The following is a 27,987-nucleotide window of genomic DNA, read 5'->3' on the forward strand; positions in this document are numbered from 1 at the left end:
AAGTCTTATCCAATCAGTGCTGAACTACTGGTTGGGTGATGTGCCCGCCCACTAGGCTCGCTCAAAGGTTGTTACAGGGCATTGGTTGCCATATTCTTTCTGTATTGAATGACGTTTGTAAATGGTATTTCCAGCTGCTTGCCAGTAACAGACGATTATCAGCTGTTTATTTTAATTTGAGCCATATGTACATAATTCTTGATCATATCAGAGATGTTTTTTCTTTTTTTTTGTTCATGTGAAATATCAGTTAAATGTTCAATAAACTCAATCTGGCAACCCACAGGGGGGGATTATGGAGAACATGTACACCGCCCACTGCACTAGGGCTGCTTGTTATGCGAGGTCGGGATTTCGGATTGAACTTTGCCACCCATTTGTTACTTTATAACGTTCCGTTTTTTGGAGGTAGGTCTACAACCTTCTTATTCTCAGCGGCACATGCGTCTGTAACCCGCAGCTTCAAGATGTACATTTGGCTTACAATCATAGCCGGATTGGCTGTTTTGCCCTTTCTTCTGAAAACGTTATTCGATCCATACTTTGGCCAAGACTGTTCATATATCTTCAGAGCAATCAAACTTGGAATCAGGCTGCAAAAATACAAAAAGAAAAATCCTTTCTATAGCATTTTGGACTGCTTTTTGGACACGGTGAAGAAACAACCGAATAAAACGTTTCTGCATTTTGAGGGGACATCCCATTCTTACATCGAGGTGGATAAGCAGAGTAACAAGGTTGCCAGAGCATTGAAGACTCACGCTAATCTAAAAGAGGGGGACACGGTAGCTCTCTTTATGGGGAACGAACCCTCTTACGCGTGGATTTGGCTGGGCTTGGCCAAACTGGGCTGTGCAACCGCTCTGCTAAACTTCAACATACGGTCAAAATCTCTGCTACACTGTTTCTCATGCTGTGGGGCCAAAGTGATCATCGCGGCGGCAGGTAAGGATTCCACTATGTTCATCAGTTTCAATGTGGGACTTTTATTTTGAAGGCGACCCTACTATTCCACTGTTTGCTCACGCTAATGTTGTTCACGACACACGCGTATGTAAAGGATAGGGTCGGGTTTGTCACTAGTAACCACGGCCACAAAGCCATAATTATGGCTAAACTCCGCATATTCCTACAATTTCTCTTATTAAAAATATGATTTGAAACCTAACCTTACCACACTGTTAACCTTATGACTAACCTTCAATTAAGACCAAAAAAACATATAGCCAATTTTGACTTTAGGGCTGAGGTAACTAGTGAAACCCTTAAGGTTGGGGTTCACGTGTTTCTAGACTACTAGGCACTAGTCTAGGGGTAGGCCTACAGTATATATTTCAAAAACCCTAAACGGCAATCATTATACTACTGTGTTCCATTAGTAAGACCGACTCTCACTGTAAACTACTTGAAATCAGAAATGTGTTCGCCATAGTGGTGCCCGGGTCAGCTGCTTGTTCACCTACAACCGCTCGCAGTAGCGGTAGCTAATAACCCATCCACAACCGCCTGACTAAATGAGATAAAGTGAAAATCTGAGGCCTTTAATAACCACTAATATAGAAAATGTGCTTTAGGCGAGCGATTTTTTTTTTGCAAGGGGTGCATGATTTTTTTCCTTCTGACTATATATGTTTCTGTTTGTAATTTCCGACATTTGTTTAGGCTATTTGTTAATAGAAGTTGACTATGTCATTGTACAGTATGTTGCCAAAGATTAAATAAACCCTTGCTCACCAGATTAATATAAGGAAAACTGCAATCTAATTGACATCGGTCAAATTTCCTGTCAACTTTCGCGGAGTTTCGGGACTGGGGAGATTTTTCAAAGTGACATACATTTGACCGGTTGTAAGGAAATATAAAGCTTTGAAAAAACGATCCAACATGTTTCTGATAAATTGTCAGTTCGGCTTGGATGTATATTTTATGTGGCTTAAAATACTGCTTTTAAAGATCGCACCTCTACTACAAACAGTATCTGAGCGTTTATATTCTCCAGATGCTGAAATAAATCAGATTTCTCCACTCCTGTTCCCGAGTAAACATTTATTACATTTGATGTATAATTTTACTGCAATAAATGTTTAATTCTGCAGGAGTTCATATTAAGGCTATGTGAGAGGTTACAGACATTCAGTCAGTGTCCAGGTGTCAGTTTCCATTTTACCCATCTGAACAGTAGGCTACAGTTCACTTGAACAAACCCATCTTGTGACTGTCGAATTTGTATAGTGCCTCACAATCATCACACATACCATAGCAGGTACTGCGATCTTCTTCTTGTACCTGTTAACCAAATCAACTCTCCATTTCTCAGCATTTCCCTTATTGAATTAAACTCCGATATTGTCTTTTTTGCCCCTCCCACATATTGAAGTAAACTTTTCTGCACGTTCTCAAAGGCAATTGGCGTGTAGACTATTTGGCCGATTTACAGTTAGGGAGTGGTCTACATGTACACATTTTTTTACCCAGAGGAAAATGGGGGAGGGTCATCATTTTTCAATTTCAGTTAGTTGGGAGGGTCTAGTATTTCAACACTTCGTGCAGGGGGAGGATCATGTCATTTGTAATTGATTTAGCACAATGGTACATCTAAACGCTGGCTATAGGTTTGGGGGTGTGTCTAATGCTTTTTTAGCTTTTCACTGGGGCTCCCGAGTGGCGCAGTGGTCTAAAGGCACTGCATCTCAGTGCAAGAGGCGTCACTACAGCCCCTGGTTTGATTCTAGGCTGTATCACATCCGAACGTTTTTGGGAGTCCCATAGGGCGGCGCACAATTGGCCCAGCGTCGCCCGGTTTTGGCCGGGTTAGGCATCATTGTAAATAAGAATTTGTTCTTAACTGACTTGCCTCGTTATAATACATTTATTTTTATCCGGAGCAGTGCTGGCTGTGGCGTGAAAGGGCTGGGTTGTGCGTGTGTCGAGGCTTGGTCCCTCACTGGCCAATCAGAACGTGCTCCATGACTAAATATGTGGTTGTTTCAAGTTGTGTATGGTCTTTAATGTATTGCCTTGGAATCAACTCCAATGTTTGTCCGTTATAGTTTGTTAAACGGCTTACAGAAACGAAATGTAGACCCATCCCACCTTTGCTAAATATGTTAACATGAATCAGTTTGCAGTCAACATTATTCCAAGTAATTGAATTGGATTTAATTTGGAAATATGTACATAGAATTAGCACGGATATATTTGACCGTATTATAAAGCGGTAGAGGGGAGATGGACAGCGCATGGGTGCTGAAAGTTGGCTAATTCTAGGAGTCCTAAAGATGAAAATTCTTAATTTGACTTTAAGCTACTAACAACAAGAGTTGTTTTGTGTTGGAACCAATTTCTTCATATTCAAGCAATAAGACCGAGGCCTATTTGTTTGACAGACAAAATTATAGTCTCAATCCATAGATTTTTCAGCCAATTCCTTCAGTCACCATGTACTCCTTAAATATCCCGGTGTCAGTGAGTGAAGGGCTTGGTATGTTAAGTTAAAACCAGGACTAGAAACCAGCTGTAAAATGGAAAGACGTGACTCCGATATCTTAGGTTTGTCTCGATGATAAGGGCTGCGCTACAACCCATAGCGGAGGACACAAAACATGTACTGCGTGGGAAGTAATGTGTGATTCTGTCACTATCAATTGATGTTAAACATTTCAACAGGATATTAAACAGCATACTAACTCTAAATCAGTCAGAAGCAAGCCGGGTAGCCTAGGAAGAAGGAACAAAAACACATTATTTGGGTTATATTGTTGATGTTATTAGTATGTTATTGTTGTTATTATCATTGTTATTACGTTATTATTATTATCATCATTGTTATTATTGTTCATATTATAATGTATTATTGTTTTAAGAAATACATTGTGAAGTATTTGAGACACGCTACAGTCTGGCAGGAGCGCTCAGAATTTCAACCACTTCAACAACATGCCTATACATTTAAAATTTAGGCTGTATAAAATTGACAAAATAATGACTTAAAATGAGATAATAATGAATTCACTTTTAGAAACACATGTTTGGCCAGTCTTTGGGTTGAGGATCATGCGGTGAGCTATGAATGCCGAGGTTTGGCCAGTCTAGGAATGTAACATAAGCCCTCATTTGGCACGTTGCTCAAGGTTGATCTTCTGAGGGGCTGACAGCAAGACATATAATGTTCTGGTATGTAGTGTAGAAACCCCAGGCATTTCTCAATGGAGGACCTGAACATAATTTGTAGACTGCAAGTTGACTGGAAGAAGCCCAAATATATATTTGACTAAAACATTATTTCAAACCTTGCTTACATCTGTATACAATCATATTTATCTCTCTATTATGAAAGGAAATATATTGCAACAGATTTCCAAAAATTCAAATCACGTGAAGCTGATTTGCTGGTATTTTTAGTATTTTATGTCCCCCCCCCAAAAAAACATCTCAGAAAACTTGGGGGGCCAAATAAAATCACCTCCAGGGCACCAGGTGGGGAACCTGGTCTAAGGAGTTGAGAGTAACATCACCTGCCTGCCTGTCTCTCTGTCTGTCTCTCTCCCTGTCTGTCTCTCTCTCTACATGTGTGTCTCCCTCTGCCTGTCTCTCCCTGCCTGTCTCTCTCTACATGTGTGTCTGTCTCTCTCTACATGTGTGTCTCCCTCTGTCTCTCTCCCTGCCTGTCTCTCTCTACATGTGTGTCTCCCTCTGTCTCTCTCCCTGCCTGTCTCTCTCTACATGTGTGTATCCCTCTGTCTGCCTGTCTCTCTCCCTGCCTGTCTCTCTCTACATGTGTCTCTCCCTGCCGGTCTTTCCCTGCCTGTCTCTCTCTCTATATGTCTCTCTCTCTCTCTCACTGTCTGTCTCTCTCTCCCTGTCTGTCTCTCTCTCCCTGTCTGTCTCTCTCTCCCTGTCTGTCTCTCTCTCCCTGTCTGTCTCTCTCTCCCTGTCTGTCTCTCTCCCTCTCTCCTTCCCTGTATCCTACAGAGCTGAAAGAGGCAGTGGAGGAGGTTCTCCCTACACTAAAACAGCAGGGTATCTCTGTGTACCTCTTGTCAGAGGAGTGCAGTGTAGAAGGCATCAACCCCCTCTCAGAACATATCACCCAGTCCTCAGACACTCCCCTGTCAGCTGACCTCAGGGCCAACATCACCAGCAAGAGCCCTGCGCTCTACATCTACACCTCAGGAACCACTGGTAAGAACCATGGTCCTACTTTAAACCTCAGTTCTCCTCTACACCTCAGAAACCACTGGTAAGAACCCCAGTCCTTCTCTACACCTTAGGAACCACTGGTAAGAACCATGGTCCTACTTTACACCTCAGAAACCACTGGTAAGAACCCCAGTCCTCCACTACACCTTAGGAACCACTGGTAAGAACCTCAGTCCTCCTCTACACCTTAGGAACCACTGGTAAGAACCATGGTCCTACTTTACACCTCAGTTCTCCTCTACACCTCAGAAACCACTGGTAAGAACCCCAGTCCTCCACTACACCTTAGGAACCACTGGTAAGACCCTCAGTCCTCCTCTACACCTTAGGAACCACTGGTAAGAACCATGGTCCTACTTTACACCTCAGTTCTCCTCTACACCTCAGAAACCATTGGTAAGAACCCCAGTCCTCCTCTACACCTCAGAAACCACTGGTAAGAACCCCAGTTCTCCACTACACCTCAGGAACCAGAAACCACTGGTAAGAACCCCAGTCCTCCTCTACACCTCAGGAACCACTGGTAAGAACCCCAGTCCTCCTCTACACCTCAGAAACCACTGGTAAGAACCCCAGTCCTCCTCTACACCTCAGAAACCACTGGTAAGAACCCCAGTCCTCCTCTACACCTCAGAAACCACTGGTAAGAACCCCAGTCCTCCTCTACACCTCAGAAACCACTGGTAAGAACCCCAGTCCTCCTCTACACCTCAGAAACCACTGGTAAGAACCTCGGTCCTCCACTACACCTCAGAAACCAGAAACCACTGGTAAGAACCCCAGTCCTCCTCTACACCTCAGAAACCACTGGTAAGAACCCCAGTCCTCCTCTACACCTCAGAAACCACTGGTAAGAACCCCAGTCCTCCACTACACCTTAGGAACCACTGGTAAGAACCCCAGTCCTCCACTACACCTCAGAAACAACTGATAAGAACCCCAGTCCTACACTACACCTCAGAAACCACTGGTAAGAACCCCAGTCCTCCTCTACACCTCAGAAACCACTGGTAAGAACCTCGGTCCTCCACTACACCTCAGAAACCAGAAACCACTGGTAAGAACCCCAGTCCTCCTCTACACCTCAGGAACCACTGGTAAGAACCCCAGTCCTCCTCTACACCTCAGAAACCACTGGTAAGAACCCCAGTCCTCCTCTACACCTCAGAAACCACTGGTAAGAACCTCGGTCCTCCACTACACCTCAGAAACCAGAAACCACTGGTAAGAACCCCAGTCCTCCTCTACACCTCAGAAACCACTGGTAAGAACCCCGGTCCTCCTCTACACCTCAGAAACCACTGGTAAGAACCCCAGTCCTCCACTACACCTTAGGAACCACTGGTAAGAACCCCAGTCCTACACTACACCTCAGAAACAACTGATAAGAACCCCAGTCCTCCACTACACCTTAGGAACCACTGGTAAGAACCCCAGTCCTACACTACACCTCAAAAACAACTGATAAGAACCCCAGTCCTACACTACACCTCAGAAACCACTGGTAAGAACCCCAGTCCTCCTCTACACCTTAGGAACCACTGGTAAGAACCCAGTCCTCCTCTACACCTTAGGAACCACTGGTAAGAACCATGGTCCTACTCACCTCAGTTCTCCTCTACACCTCAGAAACCATTGGTAAGAACCCCAGTCCTCCTCTACACCTCAGAAACCACTGGTAAGAACCCCAGTTCTCCACTACACCTCAGGAACCAGAAACCACTGGTAAGAACCCCAGTCCTCCTCTACACCTCAGGAACCACTGGTAAGAACCCCAGTCCTTCTCTACACCTCAGAAACCACTGGTAAGAACCCCAGTCCTCCTCTACACCTCAGAAACCACTGGTAAGAACCCCAGTCCTCCTCTACACCTCAGAAACCACTGGTAAGAACCCCAGTCCTCCTCTACACCTCAGAAACCACTGGTAAGAACCCCAGTCCTCCTCTACACCTCAGAAACCACTGGTAAGAACCTCGGTCCTCCACTACACCTCAGAAACCAGAAACCACTGGTAAGAACCCCAGACACCTCAGAAACCACTGGTAAGAACCCCGGTCCTCCTCTACACCTCAGAAACCACTGGTAAGAACCCCAGTCCACCTCTACACCTTAGAAACCACTGGTAAGAACCCCAGTCCTACACTACACCTCAGAAACAACTGGTAAGAACCCCAGTCCTCCACTTCACCTCAGAAACCACTGGTAAGAACTCCAATCCTCCTCTACACCTCAGGAACCACTGGTAAGAACATTGGTCCTCCTCTACACCTCAGTCCTCTTCTACACCTCAGGAACCACTGGTAAGAACATTGGTCCTCCTCTACACCTCAGTCCTCCTCTACACCTCAGGAACCACTGGTAAGAACCTTGGTCCTCCTCTACACCTCAGTCCTCCTCTACACCTCAGGAACCACTGGTAAGAACCTTGGTCCTCCTCTACACCTCAGTCCTCCTCTACACCTCAGGAACCACTGGTAAGAACCTTGGTCCTCCTCTACACCTCAGTACACCTCAGGAACCACTGGTAAGAACCTTGGTCCTCCTCTACACCTCAGTCCTCCTCTACACCTCAGGAACCACTGGTAAGAACCCCAGTCCTCCTCTACACCTCAGAAACCACTGGTAAGAACCCCAGTCCTCCTCTACACCTCAGAAACCACTGGTAAGAACCCCAGTCCTCCTCTACACCTCAGAAACCACTGGTAAGAACCTCGGTCCTCCACTACACCTCAGAAACCAGAAACCACTGGTAAGAACCCCAGTCCTCCTCTACACCTCAGAAACCACTGGTAAGAACCCCGGTCCTCCTCTACACCTCAGAAACCACTGGTAAGAACCCCAGTCCTCCTCTACACCTCAGAAACCACTGGTAAGAACCCCAGTCCTCCACTACACCTTAGGAACCACTGGTAAGAACCCCAGTCCTCCACTACACCTCAGAAACAACTGATAAGAACCCCAGTCCTACACTACACCTCAGAAACCACTGGTAAGAACCCCAGTCCTCCTCTACACCTCAGAAACCACTGGTAAGAACCTCGGTCCTCCACTACACCTCAGAAACCAGAAACCACTGGTAAGAACCCCAGTCCTCCTCTACACCTCAGGAACCACTGGTAAGAACCCCAGTCCTCCTCTACACCTCAGAAACCACTGGTAAGAACCCCAGTCCTCCTCTACACCTCAGAAACCACTGGTAAGAACCTCGGTCCTCCACTACACCTCAGAAACCAGAAACCACTGGTAAGAACCCCAGTCCTCCTCTACACCTCAGAAACCACTGGTAAGAACCCCGGTCCTCCTCTACACCTCAGAAACCACTGGTAAGAACCCCAGTCCTCCACTACACCTTAGGAACCACTGGTAAGAACCCCAGTCCTACACTACACCTCAGAAACAACTGATAAGAACCCCAGTCCTCCACTACACCTTAGGAACCACTGGTAAGAACCCCAGTCCTACACTACACCTCAAAAACAACTGATAAGAACCCCAGTCCTACACTACACCTCAGAAACCACTGGTAAGAACCCCAGTCCTCCTTACACCTTAGGAACCACTGGTAAGAACCTCAGTCCTCCTCTACACCTTAGGAACCACTGGTAAGAACCATGGTCCTACTTTACACCTCAGTTCTCCTCTACACCTCAGAAACCATTGGTAAGAACCCCAGTCCTCCTCTACACCTCAGAAACCACTGGTAAGAACCCCAGTTCTCCACTACACCTCAGGAACCAGAAACCACTGGTAAGAACCCCAGTCCTCCTCTACACCTCAGGAACCACTGGTAAGAACCCCAGTCCTTCTCTACACCTCAGAAACCACTGGTAAGAACCCCAGTCCTCCTCTACACCTCAGAAACCACTGGTAAGAACCCCAGTCCTCCTCTACACCTCAGAAACCACTGGTAAGAACCTCGGTCCTCCACTACACCTCAGAAACCAGAAACCACTGGTAAGAACCCCAGTCCTCCTCTACACCTCAGAAACCACTGGTAAGAACCCCGGTCCTCCTCTACACCTCAGAAACCACTGGTAAGAACCCCAGTCCTCCTCTACACCTCAGAAACCACTGGTAAGAACCTCGGTCTCAGAAACCAGAAACCACTGGTAAGAACCCCAGTCCTCCTCTACACCTCAGGAACCACTGGTAAGAACCCCAGTCCTCCTCTACACCTCAGAAACCACTGGTAAGAACCCCAGTCCTCCTCTACACCTCAGAAACCACTGGTAAGAACCTCGGTCCTCCACTACACCTCAGAAACCAGAAACCACTGGTAAGAACCCCAGTCCTCCTCTACACCTCAGAAACCACTGGTGTCCTCCTCTACACCTCAGAAACCACTGGTAAGAACCCCAGTCCTCCACTACACCTTAGGAACCACTGGTAAGAACCCCAGTCCTACACTACACCTCAGAAACAACTGATAAGAACCCCAGTCCTCCACTACACCTTAGGAACCACTGGTAAGAACCCCAGTCCTACACTACACCTCAAAAACAACTGATAAGAACCCCAGTCCTACACTACACCTCAGAAACCACTGGTAAGAACCCCAGTCCTCCTCTACACCTTAGGAACCACTGGTAAGAACCTCAGTCCTCCTCTACACCTTAGGAACCACTGGTAAGAACCATGGTCCTACTTTACACCTCAGTTCTCCTCTACACCTCAGAAACCATTGGTAAGAACCCCAGTCCTCCTCTACACCTCAGAAACCACTGGTAAGAACCCCAGTTCTCCACTACACCTCAGGAACCAGAAACCACTGGTAAGAACCCCAGTCCTCCTCTACACCTCAGGAACCACTGGTAAGAACCCCAGTCCTTCTCTACACCTCAGAAACCACTGGTAAGAACCCCAGTCCTCCTCTACACCTCAGAAACCACTGGTAAGAACCCCAGTCCTCCTCTACACCTCAGAAACCACTGGTAAGAACCCCAGTCCTCCTCTACACCTCAGAAACCACTGGTAAGAACCCCAGTCCTCCTCTACACCTCAGAAACCACTGGTAAGAACCTCGGTCCTCCACTACACCTCAGAAACCAGAAACCACTGGTAAGAACCCCAGTCCTCCTCTACACCTCAGAAACCACTGGTAAGAACCCCGGTCCTCCTCTACACCTCAGAAACCACTGGTAAGAACCCCAGTCCACCTCTACACCTTAGAAACCACTGGTAAGAACCCCAGTCCTACACTACACCTCAGAAACAACTGGTAAGAACCCCAGTCCTCCACTTCACCTCAGAAACCACTGGTAAGAACTCCAATCCTCCTCTACACCTCAGGAACCACTGGTAAGAACATTGGTCCTCCTCTACACCTCAGTCCTCTTCTACACCTCAGGAACCACTGGTAAGAACATTGGTCCTCCTCTACACCTCAGTCCTCCTCTACACCTCAGGAACCACTGGTAAGAACCTTGGTCCTCCTCTACACCTCAGTCCTCCTCTACACCTCAGGAACCACTGGTAAGAACCTTGGTCCTCCTCTACACCTCAGTCCTCCTCTACACCTCAGGAACCACTGGTAAGAACCTTGGTCCTCCTCTACACCTCAGTCCTCCTCTACACCTCAGGAACCACTGGTAAGAACCTTGGTCCTCCTCTACACCTCAGTCCTCCTCTACACCTCAGGAACCACTGGTAAGAACCCCAGTCCTCCTCTACACCTCAGAAACCACTGGTAAGAACCCCAGTCCTCCTCTACACCTCAGAAACCACTGGTAAGAACCCCAGTCCTCCTCTACACCTCAGAAACCACTGGTAAGAACCTCGGTCCTCCACTACACCTCAGAAACCAGAAACCACTGGTAAGAACCCCAGTCCTCCTCTACACCTCAGAAACCACTGGTAAGAACCCGGTCCTCCTCTACACCTCAGAAACCACTGGTAAGAACCCCAGTCCTCCTCTACACCTCAGAAACCACTGGTAAGAACCCCAGTCCTCCACTACACCTTAGGAACCACTGGTAAGAACCCCAGTCCTCCACTACACCTCAGAAACAACTGATAAGAACCCCAGTCCTACACTACACCTCAGAAACCACTGGTAAGAACCCCAGTCCTCCTCTACACCTCAGAAACCACTGGTAAGAACCTCGGTCCTCCACTACACCTCAGAAACCAGAAACCACTGGTAAGAACCCCAGTCCTCCTCTACACCTCAGGAACCACTGGTAAGAACCCCAGTCCTCCTCTACACCTCAGAAACCACTGGTAAGAACCCCAGTCCTCCTCTACACCTCAGAAACCACTGGTAAGAACCTCGGTCCTCCACTACACCTCAGAAACCAGAAACCACTGGTAAGAACCCCAGTCCTCCTCTACACCTCAGAAACCACTGGTAAGAACCCCGGTCCTCCTCTACACCTCAGAAACCACTGGTAAGAACCCCAGTCCTCCACTACACCTTAGGAACCACTGGTAAGAACCCCAGTCCTACACTACACCTCAGAAACAACTGATAAGAACCCCAGTCCTCCACTACACCTTAGGAACCACTGGTAAGAACCCCAGTCCTACACTACACCTCAAAAACAACTGATAAGAACCCCAGTCCTACACTACACCTCAGAAACCACTGGTAAGAACCCCAGTCCTCCTCTACACCTTAGGAACCACTGGTAAGAACCTCAGTCCTCCTCTACACCTTAGGAACCACTGGTAAGAACCATGGTCCTACTTTACACCTCAGTTCTCCTCTACACCTCAGAAACCATTGGTAAGAACCCCAGTCCTCCTCTACACCTCAGAAACCACTGGTAAGAACCCCAGTTCTCCACTACACCTCAGGAACCAGAAACCACTGGTAAGAACCCCAGTCCTCCTCTACACCTCAGGAACCACTGGTAAGAACCCCAGTCCTTCTCTACACCTCAGAAACCACTGGTAAGAACCCCAGTCCTCCTCTACACCTCAGAAACCACTGGTAAGAACCCCAGTCCTCCTCTACACCTCAGAAACCACTGGTAAGAACCTCGGTCCTCCACTACACCTCAGAAACCAGAAACCACTGGTAAGAACCCCAGTCCTCCTCTACACCTCAGAAACCACTGGTAAGAACCCCGGTCCTCCTCTACACCTCAGAAACCACTGGTAAGAACCCCAGTCCACCTCTACACCTTAGAAACCACTGGTAAGAACCCCAGTCCTACACTACACCTCAGAAACAACTGGTAAGAACCCCAGTCCTCCACTTCACCTCAGAAACCACTGGTAAGAACTCCAATCCTCCTCTACACCTCAGGAACCACTGGTAAGAACATTGGTCCTCCTCTACACCTCAGTCCTCTTCTACACCTCAGGAACCACTGGTAAGAACATTGGTCCTCCTCTACACCTCAGTCCTCCTCTACACCTCAGGAACCACTGGTAAGAACCTTGGTCCTCCTCTACACCTCAGTCCTCCTCTACACCTCAGGAACCACTGGTAAGAACCTTGGTCCTCCTCTACACCTCAGTCCTCTTCTACACCTCAAGAACCACTGCTACCACTCCTTCCAGCCCTGGGACTAGGGCAGGAAGGAGCTGGGGATGGTTTCTGGAAAGGGCTCCTAGTCCCCTAATGGATGAATTTGGATGTATTTTATGTAAATCTGAAATACTTTTGTTGTTGCTTATAACTATTGAATTGTTTCCAGGGGGTAGGGTTTGTCATGCGTACGTCATTCAATGCACTGTCTGTTGTCTATAGATAACCCACTGTCTGTTGTCTATAGATAACCCACTGTCCGTTGTCTATAGATAACCCACTGTCCGTTGTCTATAGATAACCCACTGTCCGTTGTCTATAGATAACCCACTGTCCGTTGTCTATAGATAACCCACTGTCCGTTGTCTATAGATAACCCACTGCCCGTTGTCTATAGATAACCCACTGCCCTATCTGACTGTAGGTCTACCTAAAGCGGCTCTGGTGACCCAGGAGAGGGTGTGGACTGCGTCCTTTATCCAAGCCGTCTCAGGAGTGACGTCCGAGGATGTGTTCTATATCAACCTGCCTCTGTATCACAGCGCAGGCTTCCTCATCGGACTCGCTGGGGCCATCGAGAGGGGTAACGTTGCGACTCTTTTATTTTGAAATGCTAGGAATGAGTTGTCAGATTGTTTATTTAACGTGTCAATGTGTTTGGTTTATTTGAATAGGGGGCAGATACATACAGAATTGAGTCATACTCTATACATATCAGAGCAGAGTGTATTGCATGATGAACGAAATATATCAGAGCAGAGTGTACTGCATGATGAAACAAAGCCAATCAGAGCAGAGTGTATTGCATGATGAACGAAGCCAATCAGAGCAGAGTGTATTGCATGATGAAACGAAGCCAATCAGAGCAGAGTGTATTGCATGATGAAACGAAGCCAATCAGAGCAGAGTGTATTGCATGATGAACGAAACCATTAGACACATTAGTAGTTTTCACACTCATACATTCCACATAGGAGTTCGACATGTTTCGTGTTGCACAGTGAAAAGATGACTTTGGTCTACTTTTAAAACATGTCCTAAATAAGATGGTGTAAGTTAATCAGGATATGTGATTAAATACCCAATCTGTTACATCATCTGTCTCTTATACCAGGCATAACACATCATCTGTCTCTTATACCAGGCATAACGCATCATCTGTCTCTTATACCAGGCATAACACATCATCTGTCTCTTATACCAGGCATAACACATCATCTGTCTCTTATACCAGGCATAACACATCATCTGTCTCTTATACCAGGCATAACACATCATCTGTCTCTTATACCAGGCATAACACATCATCTGTCTCTTATACCAGGCATAACACATCATCTGTCTCTTATACCAGGCATAACACATCATCTGTCTCTTATACCAGGCATAACGCATCATCTGTCTCTTACACCAGGCATAACGCATCATCTGTCTTTACACCAGGCATAACGCATCATCTGTCTCTTATACCAGGCATAACGCATCATCTGTCTCTTATACCAGGCATAACGCATCATCTGTCTCTTATACCAGGCATAACGCATCATCTGTCTCTTATACCAGGCATAACGCATCATCTGTCTCTTACACCAGGCATAACACATCATCTGTCTCTTATACCAGGCATAACACATCATCTGTCTCTTATACCAGGCATAACGCATCATCTGTCTCTTATACCAGGCATAACGCATCATCTGTCTCTTATACCAGGCATAACGCATCATCTGTCTCTTATACCAGGCATAACGCATCATCTGTCTCTTATACCAGGCATAACGCATCATCTGTCTCTTATACCAGGCATAACGCATCATCTGTCTCTTATACCAGGCATAACGCATCATCTGTCTCTTATACCAGGCATAACGCATCATCTGTCTCTTATACCAGGCATAACACATCATCTGTCTCTTACACCAGGCATAACAGTCGTTCTGAGGAGAAAGTTTTCAGCATCTCAGTTCTGGGAGGACTGTAGGAAACATCATGTAACAGTGATGCAGTACATCGGAGAGACCATGAGATACCTCTGCAACACACCCATGGTAAAGGACACCTCGTCTAGGACACCGATCCTTGTGTGGCTCAGTTGGTAGAGTATGGCGCTTGGAATGCCAGGGTTGTGGGTTCGATTTCCCACTGGGGACCAGTACGAAAATGTTTCCCAACGTGAGAATGAGAAAGGGGTGAATTTGGGAGCGGCATCATGTTGCAACTGCTTTCTGTAGTTTATTCACTAAATTATATTTTCTAGTTGACCGACCCTTGATTTACTCACCAACTGATTTACTCAACCGGTCAAAGGATTTACAACACCTTCTCATTCAAGGGTTTTTCTACTATTTTCTACATTGTAGAATGATAGTGAAGACATTTAAACTATGAAATAACACGTGGAATCATGTAGTAACCAAAAAAGTGTTTAACAAATCAAAATATATGTTATATTTGAGATTCTTCAGGGTAGCCACCCTTTAACTTGATGACAGCTTTGCACACTCTTGAAATTCAACCAGCTTTAAGAGGAAGTCACCTGGAATGCATTTCAATTAACAGGCGTGCCTTCTTAAAAGTTAATTTGTGGAATTTGTTTCCTTAATGCATTTGAGCCAATCAGTTGTGTTGTGACAAGGTATACAGAAGATAGGCCTATTTGGCAAAAGACCAAGTCCATATTATGGTAAGAACAGCTCAATTAAAGCAAAGAGAATCGACAGTCCATCATTACTTTAAGACATGAAGATCAGTCAATTTCGAACATTTCAAGAACTTTGAAAGTGTCTTCAAGTGCAGTCGCAAAAACCATCAAGCGCTATGATGAAACTGTCTCTCATGAGGACCGCCACAAGAAAGGAAGACCCAGAGTTACCTCTGCTGCAGAGGATAAGTTCATTAAAGTTACCAGAAAATTGCAGCCCAAATAACTGCTTCACAGAGTTCAAGTAACAGACACATCTCAACATCAACTGTTCAGAGGAGACTGTGCTAATCTGGCCTTCATGGTCAAATTGCTGCAAAGAATCCACTACTAAATGACACCAATAAGAAGAAGAGACTTGCTTGGGCCAAGAAACACGAGCAATGGACATTAGACTGGTCCTTTGGTCTGGAGTCCAAATGTGAAATTTTTGGTTCCATCCGTGTGGATGGACGGATGATCTCCGCATGTGTGGTTCCCACCGTAAAGCATGGAGGAGGAGGTGTTATGGTGTGGGGGTGCTTTGCTGGTGACACTGTCTGTGACATATTTAGAATTCAAGGCATACTTAACCAGCATGGCTACCACAGCATTCTGCAGCGATACGCCATCCCATCTGTTTTGGGCTTAGTGGGACTATCATTTGTTTTTCAACAGGACAATGACCCAACACACCTCCAGGCTGTGTAAGGGCTATTTTACCAAGAAGGAGAGTGATGGAGTGCTGCATCAGAGGACTTGGCCTCCACAATCACCCGAACTCAACCCATTTGAGATGGTTTGGGATGAGTTGGACAGCAGAGTGAAGGAAAAGCAGCCAACAAGTGCTCAGCATATATGGGAACTCCTTCAAGACTGTTGGAAAAGCATTCCAGGTGAAGCTGGTTGAGAGAATGCCAAGCGTGTACAAAGCTGTCATCAAGGCAAAGGGTGGCTATTTGAAGAATCTAAAATATATTTATTTGTTTAACACTTTTTTGGTTACTTCATGGTTTTGATGTCTTCGCTATTATTCTACAATGTAGAAAACAGTAAAAGAAAGAAAAACCCTTGAATATTTTTTACCTTTATTTTACTAGTCAAGTCAGTTAAGAACAAATTCTTATTTTCAATGACGGCCTAGGAACAGTGGTTTAACTGCCTGTTCAGGGGCAGAACGACAGATTTGTACCTTGTCAGCTCGGGGGTTTGAACTCACAACCTTCCGGTTACTAGTCCAACGCTCTAACCACTAGGCTACCCTGCCTCCCTGAATGAGTAGATGTTCTAAAACCTTTGACCGGTAGTGTACTTGCCAACTGTGAACTGTCTAGCTTTGGACACTCTGTGTGTTTATAATACGATGTCTATCAAAGCTACTACTGTAGGGCTCCCGAGTGGCACAGCGGGCTAAAGCACTGCATCTCATTCGTTAGATTCCAGGCTGTATCACAACCGGTCGTGCTGGAGGCCCACAGGGCGGCGGACAATTGGCCCAGCGTCGTTCGGGTTTGGCCGGAGTAGGCCGTCATTGTACAAAATAATTTGTTCTTAACTAACTTGCCAAGTGAAATAAAGGTTAAACTAAATAAAAAAAATAAGAGCGTCTGCTAAATTACATGTTTTTAGTATATGTAGTAACTCCGGCAGAATAGTGTACGACTATAGTTTTTATTTTAAAGTTACAGCCACCTTATTGCCTTAGGTCTGTTAAAAAAACTCAGATGACCTTGCAAAGTTACATTTAACTACTTCTAATTGGAGAAAATATATTGGAAACACTTCACCACCCTGTAATTGTTATTTTCTGACCTCCGACTGTGTCTATTGAGTAGAATATAATTTCACAAATCCATCTCCGTCCCGTTTCTATTTTCAGAAAGACAACGAGAAGGACCATAAAGTGCGTATTGCCATCGGCAACGGCGTCCGTTCAGACATCTGGAGAGAGTTTCTGAATCGTTTTGGAGACGTAGCTGTCAGGGAACTGTACGCTGCCACCGAGGGAAACATCGGCTTCATCAACTACACCAGCAAGATCGGAGTGGTTGGACGAGTCAACTTTCTCCACAGGGTAGGTAGTGATCTGACCTCAACACAATGAAACCACGATAACCACACGTGGATCACATATGGATTCAAATCACTACCTGATGTGTAAATGATGTGTCGCCCCAACAGAATTATTATTATTTTTTTAAATATATATTCTTTGGGTAATTGTGTTTCACTTTCAGAGACTGTTCCCCTTTACTTTGATCAAATTTGACATTGAGAAGGAGGAACCTGTTAGGAACTCCAAGGGTCTGTGTATCCAAGCAATGAAAGGTACCATTTTTAACGGAATTTCTGTTGACTTTAACCCCACTGACATAGAAATCTGTGAACTGTCTAGCTTTGGACACTCTGTTTGTAATCTGATGTCTATCAAAGTTACTTTAGTTTAAGGCAGACTGTGACATGGATTGGGTCCAAGTCATTGCTTCATATTGTTGACGGTACAAAGTTGAGACAGGGGTGAATTTGGGAGTAGCATCATGTTGCAACTGCTTTCTGTACAGGGCCGTAGTTTATTCACTAAATTAGATTTTCTAGTTGACCAACACTCTATTTACTCACCAACTGTGAACTGTCTAGCTTTGGGCACCGTGTGACATGGATTGGGGCCTGCTTTATATTGTTGACAGAACAACATTGGGTAAAGTATGACCCAATGTCATCTTTGCAATCACACACTGCTCCAGGTTCTTATCAGTCAATAGGACTGCTTTATGGTCAGTTCTTAGATAACAATGCATACGTTTACATTTACGGGGGGGGGGGGCTGATCCCAGATCCCAGATCAGTGCTCCTTGGTCGCCTGATACTACAGAGTTCTTAAAATAAATATTGGGGGCATCATCATCATTATCCTCATCTTCCTTCTTTTTTTTTTAGGTGAGGCTGGACTTTTGGTTGGAAAGATAACCAAGAGATCTCCCTTTGTTGGTTATGCTGGAAACGACCAGCAGACAGAGAGGAAGAGACTGAGAGACGTTTTACAGAAAGGTGACCTGTACTTCAACACTGGAGACCTGTTGAGGATCGATGAACACAACTTTGTTCAGTTTCAGGATCGGGTTGGTGACACTTTCAGGTAGGCAATACGGTTGACAAAATTCCCAGGTTTTCCAGAAATGCCAGTTGGAAAATCAGAAGGAAATAATCTGGAAAACCTGGGAATTTTGGTAAAGGTATCAGAATTTTCCAACCCTCCACAGTATGTCACTCAGGGTTCGAATTACACATCTCTTGGGGCTGCCAAACATGGAAATGTTTTTGTTATTTCAGGTGGAAAGGCGAGAATGTTGCTACAACTGAAGTGGCAGATATCCTCACAATGGTAGACTGCATCGAGGAGGCTAATGTATATGGCGTGAAAGTTGAAGGTAAATATTAATCTATATGGTCAGATTTAGATTGTTAGCTACTAAGTTATAGGTTATTACTTACATGTTGTGGAATAGGTTATTACTTACATTATTATAGGTTATTACTTACATTATCTGTATTACTTACATTATTATAGGCTTTTACTTACATTATTATAGGTTATTACTTACATTATTATAGGTTATTACTTACATTATTATAGGTTGTTACTTACATTATTATAGGTTATTACTTACATTATTATAGGTTATTACTTACATTATTATAGTATTACTTACATTATTATAGGCTATTACTTACAACATGTATTATAGGGTATTACTTACATTTATAGGTTATTACTTACATTATTATAGGGTATTACTTACATTATTATAGGTTATTACTTACATTATTATAGGGTATTACTTACATTATTATAGGGTATTACTTACAACATGTATTATAGGGTATTACTTACATTTATAGGGTATTACTTACATTATTATAGGTTATTACTTACATTATAGGTTTTTACTTACATTATTATAGGTTATTACTTACATTATTATAGGTTATTACTTACATTTATAGGTTATTACTTACATTATTATATGGTATTACTTACAACATGTATTATAGGGTATTACTTACATTTATAGGTTATTACTTACATTATTATAGGTTATTGCTTACATTTATAGGTTATTGCTTACATTTATAGGTTATTGCTTACATTATTATAGGTTATTGCTTACATTTATAGGTTATTGCTTACATTTATAGGTTATTACTTACATTATTATAGGTTATTACTTACATTATTATAGGTTATTACTTACATTTATAGGTTATTACTTACATTTATAGGTTATTACTTACATTATTATAGGGTATTACTTACATTATTATAGGTTATTACTTACATTTATAGGTTATTACTTATGGTTATTGGTATTACTTACAACATGTATTATAGGGTATTACTTACATTATTATAGGTTATTGCTTACATTATTATAGGTTATTACTTACATTTATAGGTTATTGCTTACATTATTATAGGTTATTACTTACATTATTATAGGTTATTACTTACATTTATAGGTAATTACTTACATTTATAGGGTATTACTTACATTATTATAGGGTATTACTTACAACTTATTATAGGTTATTACTTACATTATTATAGGTTATTACTTACATTATTATAGGGTATTACCTACATTATTATAGGTTATTACTTACATTTATAGGTTATTACTTACAACATGTATTATATGGTATTACTTACAACATGTATTATAGTGTATTACTTACATTTATAGGTTATTACGTACATTATTATAGGTTATTACTTACATTATTATAGGTTATTACTTACATTATTATAGGTTATTACTTACATTATTATAGGTTATTACTTACATTTATAGGTAATTACTTACATTATTATAGGTTATTACTTACATTATTATAGGTTATTACTTACATTTATATATGGTATTACTTATAACATGTATTATAGGTTATTACTTACATTTATAGGTTATTACTTACATTTATAGGTTATTGCTTACATTTATAGGTTATTGCTTACATTTATAGGTTATTGCTTACATTATTATAGGTTATTGCTTACATTTATAGGTTATTGCTTACATTTATAGGTTATTACTTACAACATGTATTATAGGGTTATTACAACATGTATTATAGGGTATTACTTACATTTATAGGGTATTACTTACATTATTATAGGGTATTACTTACATTATAGGTTTTTACTTACATTATTATAGGTTATTACTTACATTATTATAGGTTATTACTTACATTATTATAGGTTATTACTTACATTATTATATGGTATTACTTACAACATGTATTATGTACTTACATTTATGGTTATTACTTACATTATTATAGGTTATTACTTATTTATAGGTTATTACTTACATTATTATAGGGTACTTACATTATTATAGGGTATTAGTTACATTATTATAGGTTATTACTTACATTTATAGGTTATTACTTACATTATTATGTATTACTTACATTATTATAGGTTATTACTTATTTATAGGTTATTACTTACATGTACTTACATTATTATAGGGTTACTTACATTATTATAGGTTATTACTTACATTTATAGGTTATTACTTACAACATGTATTATATGGTATTACTTACAACATGTATTATAGGGTATTACTTACATTATTATAGGGTATTACTTACATTATTATAGGTTATTACTTACATTTATAGGTTATTTTACATTATTATAGGTTTACTTACATTTATAGGTTATTACTTACATTATTATAGGGTATTACTTACATTATTATAGGGTATTACTTACATTATTATAGGTTATTACTTACATTATTATAGGTATTACTTACATTATTATGGGTATTACTTACATTATTATAGGTTATTACTTACATTTATAAACTTACAAGTATTATTTGGTTTTAGTATTATAGTTATTACTTACATTTATAGGTTATTACTTACATTATTATAGGTTATTACTTACATTATTATAGGGTATTACTTACAACTTATTATAGGTTATTAATTATATTATTATAGGTTATTACTTACATTATTATAGGTTATTACCTACATTATTATAGGGTATTACCTACATTATTATAGGGTATTACTTACATTATTATAGGGTATTACTTACATTATTATAGGTTATTACCTACATTATTATAGGGTATTACCTACATGATAGGTTATTACTTACATTTATAGGTTATTACTTACATTTAGGTTATTACTTACATTATTATATGGTGTTACTTATAACATGTATTATAGGGTATTACTTACATTTATAGGTTATTAGTTACAACATGTACTATAGGTTATTAGTTACAACATGTACTATAGGTTATTAGTTACATTATAGGTTGTTACTTATAACATGTATTATCCGTATTACTTACGTTATAATAGGTTATTACTTACATTTACAGGTTATTACTTACATTTATAGGTTATTACTTACATTTATAGGTTATTACTTACATTATTATATGGTATTACTTATAACATGTATTATAGGTTGTTACTTATAACATGTATTATAGGTTATTGCTTACGTTATTATAGGTTATTACTTACATTTATAGGTTATTACTTACATTTATAGGTTATTACTTACATTTATAGGTTATTGCTTACATTTATAGGTTATTGCTTACATTACATTACAGTTTTAGTTTATTGGGTAGGTATTAATTTAAACAGTAGATTTGGTTTTAGATAAGTTAGCTATTCGCTAGTAGGAGACTATAAAAAGAAATACAATCAACTGCTCAGGCCGCTCATCCGTACACTCGTACGACAGGCCGCTCATCCGTACACTCGTACGACAGGCCGCTCATCCGTACACTCGTACGACAGGCCGCTCATCCGTACAACAGGCCGCTCATCCGTACACTCGTTCAACAGACTCATCCGTACGTACAACAGACCACATCCAATACACACGTACAACAGGCCGCTCATCCAATACACACGTACAATAGACCGCTCATCCAATACACATACAACAGGACCATCCGTACACCCGTACAACAGGCCGCTCAATACACCCGTACAACAGGCCGCTCATCCGTACACCCGTACAACAGCTCATCCTACACCCGTACAACAGACCGCTCATCCGTACACCCGTACAATAGACCGCTCATCCACATACAATAGACTACTCATCCAATACACATACAACAGACTCATCCGTACACCCGTCAACAGGCCGCTCATCCGTACAATAGGCCGCTCACTACACCCGTACAATAGCTCACTACACGTACAACAATCAGTACACGTACAACACGTCATCAATAGACGTACAACAGACGCTCAATAGACTACACGTTCAATAGACTACACGTACAATAGACTACACGTACAATAGACTACACGTCAATAGACTACACGTACAATAGACTACACGTTCAATAGACTACACGTACAATAGACTACACGTACAATAGACTACACGTTCAATAGACATACAATAGACTACACATACAATAGACTACTCATCAATACACATACAATAGACTACACATCAATACACGTACAATAGACTACACATACAATAGACTACACATACAATAGACCACTCATTCATACACACAATAGACTACACGTACAACAGACTCCACATCCGTACACTCGTACAACAGACTTGTCATGACTCCGATTATGCGTCCCAAATGCACCCTATTCCCTGTAGAGAGCACTACTTCTGTCAAGGGCCTATAGGGCTCTGGGTGCCCTACATTGGGTGGCATTTGGTATGTGGGCTTCCGAGCGCCGCAGCGGTCTAAGGCGCTGCATCTCAGTGCTAGAGGCGTCACTTCAGACCATGGTTCGATCCTGGGGCTGTATCACAACCGGCCGTGATTGGGAGGAACCTTAGGGTGGAGCGCAATTGGCCCAGCGTAGTCCGGGTTAGGCCGTCATTGTAAATAAGAATTTGTTCTGAACTGACTTGCCTAAGTTAAATAAAGGTAAAAAAAAATGTAGGCTGAGTATTGTCTCTCTCCAGGTCACGAGGGGAGGATTGGAATGGCTGCTGTAAAGGTAGAAGAAGGGAAAGAGTTTGACGGCGCTAGAACCTTCAGCCAAGTAGCCAGCTACCTCCCTGCTTACGCAAGACCGCGCTTCATCAGAATACAAGTGAGCTTTTACCCAACATCTCTTTTTAATCATGTTAAAAGTCTGCTTTGTTATCTTGATTTTAATCAGTGTAACTATCGAGGTATTTTACTTTTGAAATGTTCTTTTAACACCTCTGTCGTTCAAGTTGAAAAAGCTGTTGTCTTGAAGTATACTGAGCTCTTTAAAATGTATTTGTAGACCGTTAACAGAGCATTCAGGAAGTATTCAGACCCCTTCACTTTTTACACATTTTGTTACGTTACATGATTTTTAATCATAATTTTTAATTTTTTATCATCAATCAACACACAATGCCCCGTTATGATAAAACAGGTTATGACATTTTTGCAAATTTATAAAAAAAAAAAAAAACGATACCTTATTTAAGTATTCAGACCGTTGGCTACGAGACTCGAAATTGAGAGAATGTTCGCCCCCACAGTATGTGGTCCTGAGTGCTCTGGAGCAGGTTTTGATCAATAATGTTTTGCAGATTTATTAAACATAAAATAACTGAAATATCCCATTTACATAAGTATTCAAGACCCTTTACTCAGTACTTTGTTGAAGCACCTTTGGCAGCGATTACAGCCTGGTGTCTTTTTGGGTATGACGCTACAAGCTTGGCACACCTGTATTTGGGGAGTTTCTCCCATCCTTCTCTGCAGATCTTCTCAAGCTCTGTCAGGTTGGATGAGAAACGTCGCTGCACAGCTATTTTCAGGTCTCTCCAGAGATGTTCGATCAGGTTCAAGTCCGGGCTCTGGCTCAGAGACTTGTCCTGGCTGTGTGTATAGGGTCGTTGTCCTGTTGGAAGGTGAAACTTCACCCCAGTCTGAGAACCTGCTCAGGACTTCTTCAAGGATCTCTGTACTTTGCTCCGTTCATCTTTCCCTTGATCCTGAATAGTCTGCTGCCACCACAATGCTTCACCGTAGGGATAGTGCCAGGTTTCCTCCAGACGTGACGCTTGGCATTCAGGCCAAAGAGTTCAATCTCGGTTTCATCAGACCAGAGAATCTTGTTTCTCATGCTCTGAGAGTCCTTTAGGTACATTTTAAGTCGGAAGTTTACATACACCTTAGCCAAATACATTTAAACTCAGTTTTTCACAATTCATGACATTTAATCCTAGTAAATATTCCCTGTCTTAGGTCAGTTAGGATCACCACGTTAATTTAGGAATGTGAAATGTCAGAATAATAGTAGAGTGATTTATTTCAGCTCTTATTTCTTTCATCACATTCCCAGATGGTCAGAAGTTTACATCCACTCAATTAGTATTGCCTTTAAATTGTTTAATTTGGGTCAAACGTTTCAGGTAGCTTTCCACAATAAATTGGGTGACTTTTGGCCCATTCCTCCTGACAGAGCTGGTGTAACTGAGTCAGGTTTGTAGGCCACCTTGCTCGCATACTCTTTTTCAGTTCTGCCCAAAATTTTTCTATGGGATTGAGGTCAGGGCTTTGTGATGGCCACTCCAATACCTTGACTTTGTTGTCCATTTTGCCACAACTTTGGAAGTATGCTTGGGGTCATTGTCCATTTGGAAGACCCATATGTGACCAAGCTTTTAACTTCCTGACTGATGTCTTGATGTTGCTTCAATATATCCACATAATTTTCCTCCCTCATGATACCATCAATTTTGTGAAGTTCACCAGTCCCTCCTGCAGCAAAGCACCCCACAACATGATGCTGCCACCCCTGTGCTTCACGGTTGGAATGGTGTTCTTCAGCTTGCAAGCATCCCCCTTTTTCCTCCAAACATAACAATGGTCATTATGGCCAAACAGTTCTATTTTTGTTTCATCAGACCAGAGGACATTTCTCCAAAAAGTACGATCTTTTCCCCCAAGTGCAATTGCAAACCGTAGTCTGACTTTTTTTATGGCGGTTTTGGGGCAGTGGCTTCTTCCTTGATGAGCGGCCTTTCAGGTTATGTCAATTTCTGGACAGCACTTTGAGATATCAGCTGATGCAAGAAGGGCTTTATAAATACATTTGATTTGATTGGATATAGGACTCGTTTTATTGTGGATATAGATACTTTTGTACCCGTTTCCTCCAGCATCTTCACAAGGTCCTTTGCTGTTGTTCTGGGATTGATTTGCACTTTTCACACCAAAGTACGTACATATTTAGGAGACAGAACGCTTCTCCTTCCTGAGCGGTATGACTGCTGTGTGGACCCATGGTGTTTATACTTACGTACTATTGTTTGTACAGATGAACGTGGTACCTTCAGGTGTTTGGAAATTGCTCCCAAGGATGAACCAGACTTGTGGTCTACAATTTATTTTCTGAGGTCTTGGCTGAATTAATTTGATTTTCCCATGATGTCAAGCAAAGAGGCACTGAGTTTGAAGGTAGGCTTTGAAATACATCCACAGGTACACCTAAAATTGACTCAAATGATGTCAAAAAGCCATGACAATTTTCTGGAATTTTCCAAGCTGTTGAAAAGGCACAGTCAACTTAGTGTATGTAAACTTCTGACCCACTGGAATTGTGATACAGTGAATTATAAGTGAAATCTGTCTGTAAACAATTGTTGGAAAAATGACTTGTCATGCACAAAGTAGATGTCCTAACCGACTTGCCAAAACTATAGTTTGTTAACAGGAAATATGTGGAGTGTTTAAAAAAAAGAGTTTTAATGACTCCAACTGTACCTTTTGGCAAACTCTAAGCAGGCTTTCATGTGCCTTTCATCTGGCGACTCTACTATAAAGACCTGATTGGTGGAGTGCTGCAGAGATGGTTGTCCTACTGAAAGGTTCTCCCATCTCCACAGAGAAACTCTGTAGCTTTGGACACCTCCCCGACCAAGGCCCTTCTCCCCCGATGGCTCAGTTTGGCCGGGCAGCCAGCTCTAGGAAAAGTCTTGGTGGTTCCAAACCTCCATTTACATATCTCATATACATAAATATTCACACTTGAGTCAATAGTTGTTAGAAGCACCTCTGCCAAAGATGCTTCTAACATTCATTGACTCAAGGGTGTGAATATTTGTGTATATGAGATATGTAAATGGAAGTTTGGAACCACCAAGACTTTTCCTAGAGCTGGCTGCCCGGCCAAACTGAGCCATCGGGGGAGAAGGGCCTTGGTCAGGGAGGTGTCCAAAGCTAGTCAGACATAAACTGAACAAGTTCCACAGACATGGAATAATGTATCCCTGAACAAAGGGGGGGGGGGGGGTCAAAATCAAAAGTTAGTCAGTATCTGGTGTGGCCACCAGCTGCATTAGGTACTGCAGTGCATCCTCCTCATGGACTGCACTAGATTTGCCAGCTCTTGCTGTGAGATGTTATCCCACTCTTCCACCAAGGCACCTGCAAGTTTCCAGACATTTCTAACGTACAGCGTTGAGATTGCCTGCAATGACAACAAGCTCAGTCCGATGATGCTGTGACACACCGTCCCAGACTATGACGGACCTTCCACCTCCAAATCGATCCCGCTCCAGAGTACAGGCCTCTGTGTAACTCTCATTTCTTCGACGATAAACGTGAATCCGACCATCACCCCTGGTGAGGCAAAACAGCGACTCGTCAGTGAAGAGCACTTTTTGCCAGTCCTGTCTGATCCAGCAGTGGTGAGTTGGTGCCCAGAGGCGGCGTTGTTGCCAGTGATATCGATTGAGGACCTGCCTTACAACAGGCCTACAAGCCCTCAGTCCAGCCTCTCTCAGCCTATGGCGGACAGTCTGAGCACTGATGGAGGGATTGTGCCTTCCTGGTGTAACTCAGGCAGTTGTTTTTGCCATCCTGTACCTGTCCCGCAGGTGTGATGTACCGATTCTGTGCAGGTGTTACACGTGGTCTGCCACTGCACGATCAGCTGTCTGTCCTGTCTCCCTGCAGCGCTGTCTTAGGCGTCTCACAGTACAGACACTGCAATTTCTTGCGCTGGCCACATCTGCAGTCCTCATGCCTCCTTGCATCATGCCTAAGGCACGTTCACACAGATGAGCAGGGACCCTGGGAATCTTTGTTTTGGTGTTTTTCAGAGTCAGTTGAAAGTTCTCTTTTAGTGTCCTAAGTTTTCATAACTGTGACCTTAATTGCCTCCCGTCTGTAAGCTGTCAGTGTCTTAACGACCGTTCCACAGGTGCATGTTCATTAATTGTTTATGGTTCATTGAGCAAGCACGGGAAACAGTGTTTAAACCCTTTACAATGATCTGTGAAGTTATTTGGTTTTTACGAATTATCTTTGAAAGACAGGGTCCTGAAAAAGGGCCGTTACTTTTTTTGCTGAGTTAATATTCTTAAAATAATCTTAAATATATTCTTATGTATAACACTTAAGGCCTCCTTCGAGATGACGGGAACATTTAAGATGAAGAAAGTGACGTTGGTGGAAGAGGGCTTCAACCCAGCTGTGGTCCAAGATCCTCTGTTCTTCTTAGATCCAGCTAAGAAAACATACGTACCCCTCACCGAAGATATATTCTCCTCCATAAACACCAGAGAAATTAAGTTATAAAATCAAAATGTGATTTAAAAAATAA

At 42.5% G+C, this 27,987-nt stretch overlaps 1 protein-coding gene across 1 annotated transcript; it reads left to right on the forward strand.

The window, feature by feature from the left end:
* The first annotated feature begins 322 nt into the window (after positions 1 to 322).
* zgc:101540 (hsFATP2a_ACSVL_like domain-containing protein) lies at positions 323 to 27,987 on the forward strand. The gene is made up of 10 exons (XM_064990128.1): positions 323 to 945; positions 4,972 to 5,181; positions 13,099 to 13,257; positions 14,598 to 14,722; positions 17,234 to 17,428; positions 17,592 to 17,682; positions 18,292 to 18,490; positions 18,685 to 18,782; positions 23,357 to 23,487; positions 27,786 to 27,987. Exons 1-10 carry the CDS (start codon positions 339 to 341, stop codon positions 27,960 to 27,962), a joined length of 1,992 nt encoding a protein of 663 aa, XP_064846200.1. The 5' UTR covers positions 323 to 338; the 3' UTR covers positions 27,963 to 27,987.

This window comes from Oncorhynchus masou, chromosome 15 (genome assembly GCF_036934945.1).
Source record: "Oncorhynchus masou masou isolate Uvic2021 chromosome 15, UVic_Omas_1.1, whole genome shotgun sequence".
Lineage (NCBI taxonomy): Eukaryota > Metazoa > Chordata > Actinopteri > Salmoniformes > Salmonidae > Oncorhynchus > Oncorhynchus masou.

Excerpts from the sequence above, each read along its gene's own strand:
- zgc:101540 (XM_064990128.1), top strand. The coding sequence starts at position 339 with ATGCGAGGTCGGGATTTCGGATTGAACTTTGCCACCCATTTGTTACTT. Across the intron at positions 946-4,971 it reads AGTGATCATCGCGGCGGCAG|AGCTGAAAGAGGCAGTGGAG; the intron begins GTAAGGATTCCA and ends TGTATCCTACAG. Across the intron at positions 17,429-17,591 it reads GAGTCAACTTTCTCCACAGG|AGACTGTTCCCCTTTACTTT; the intron begins GTAGGTAGTGAT and ends TTTCACTTTCAG.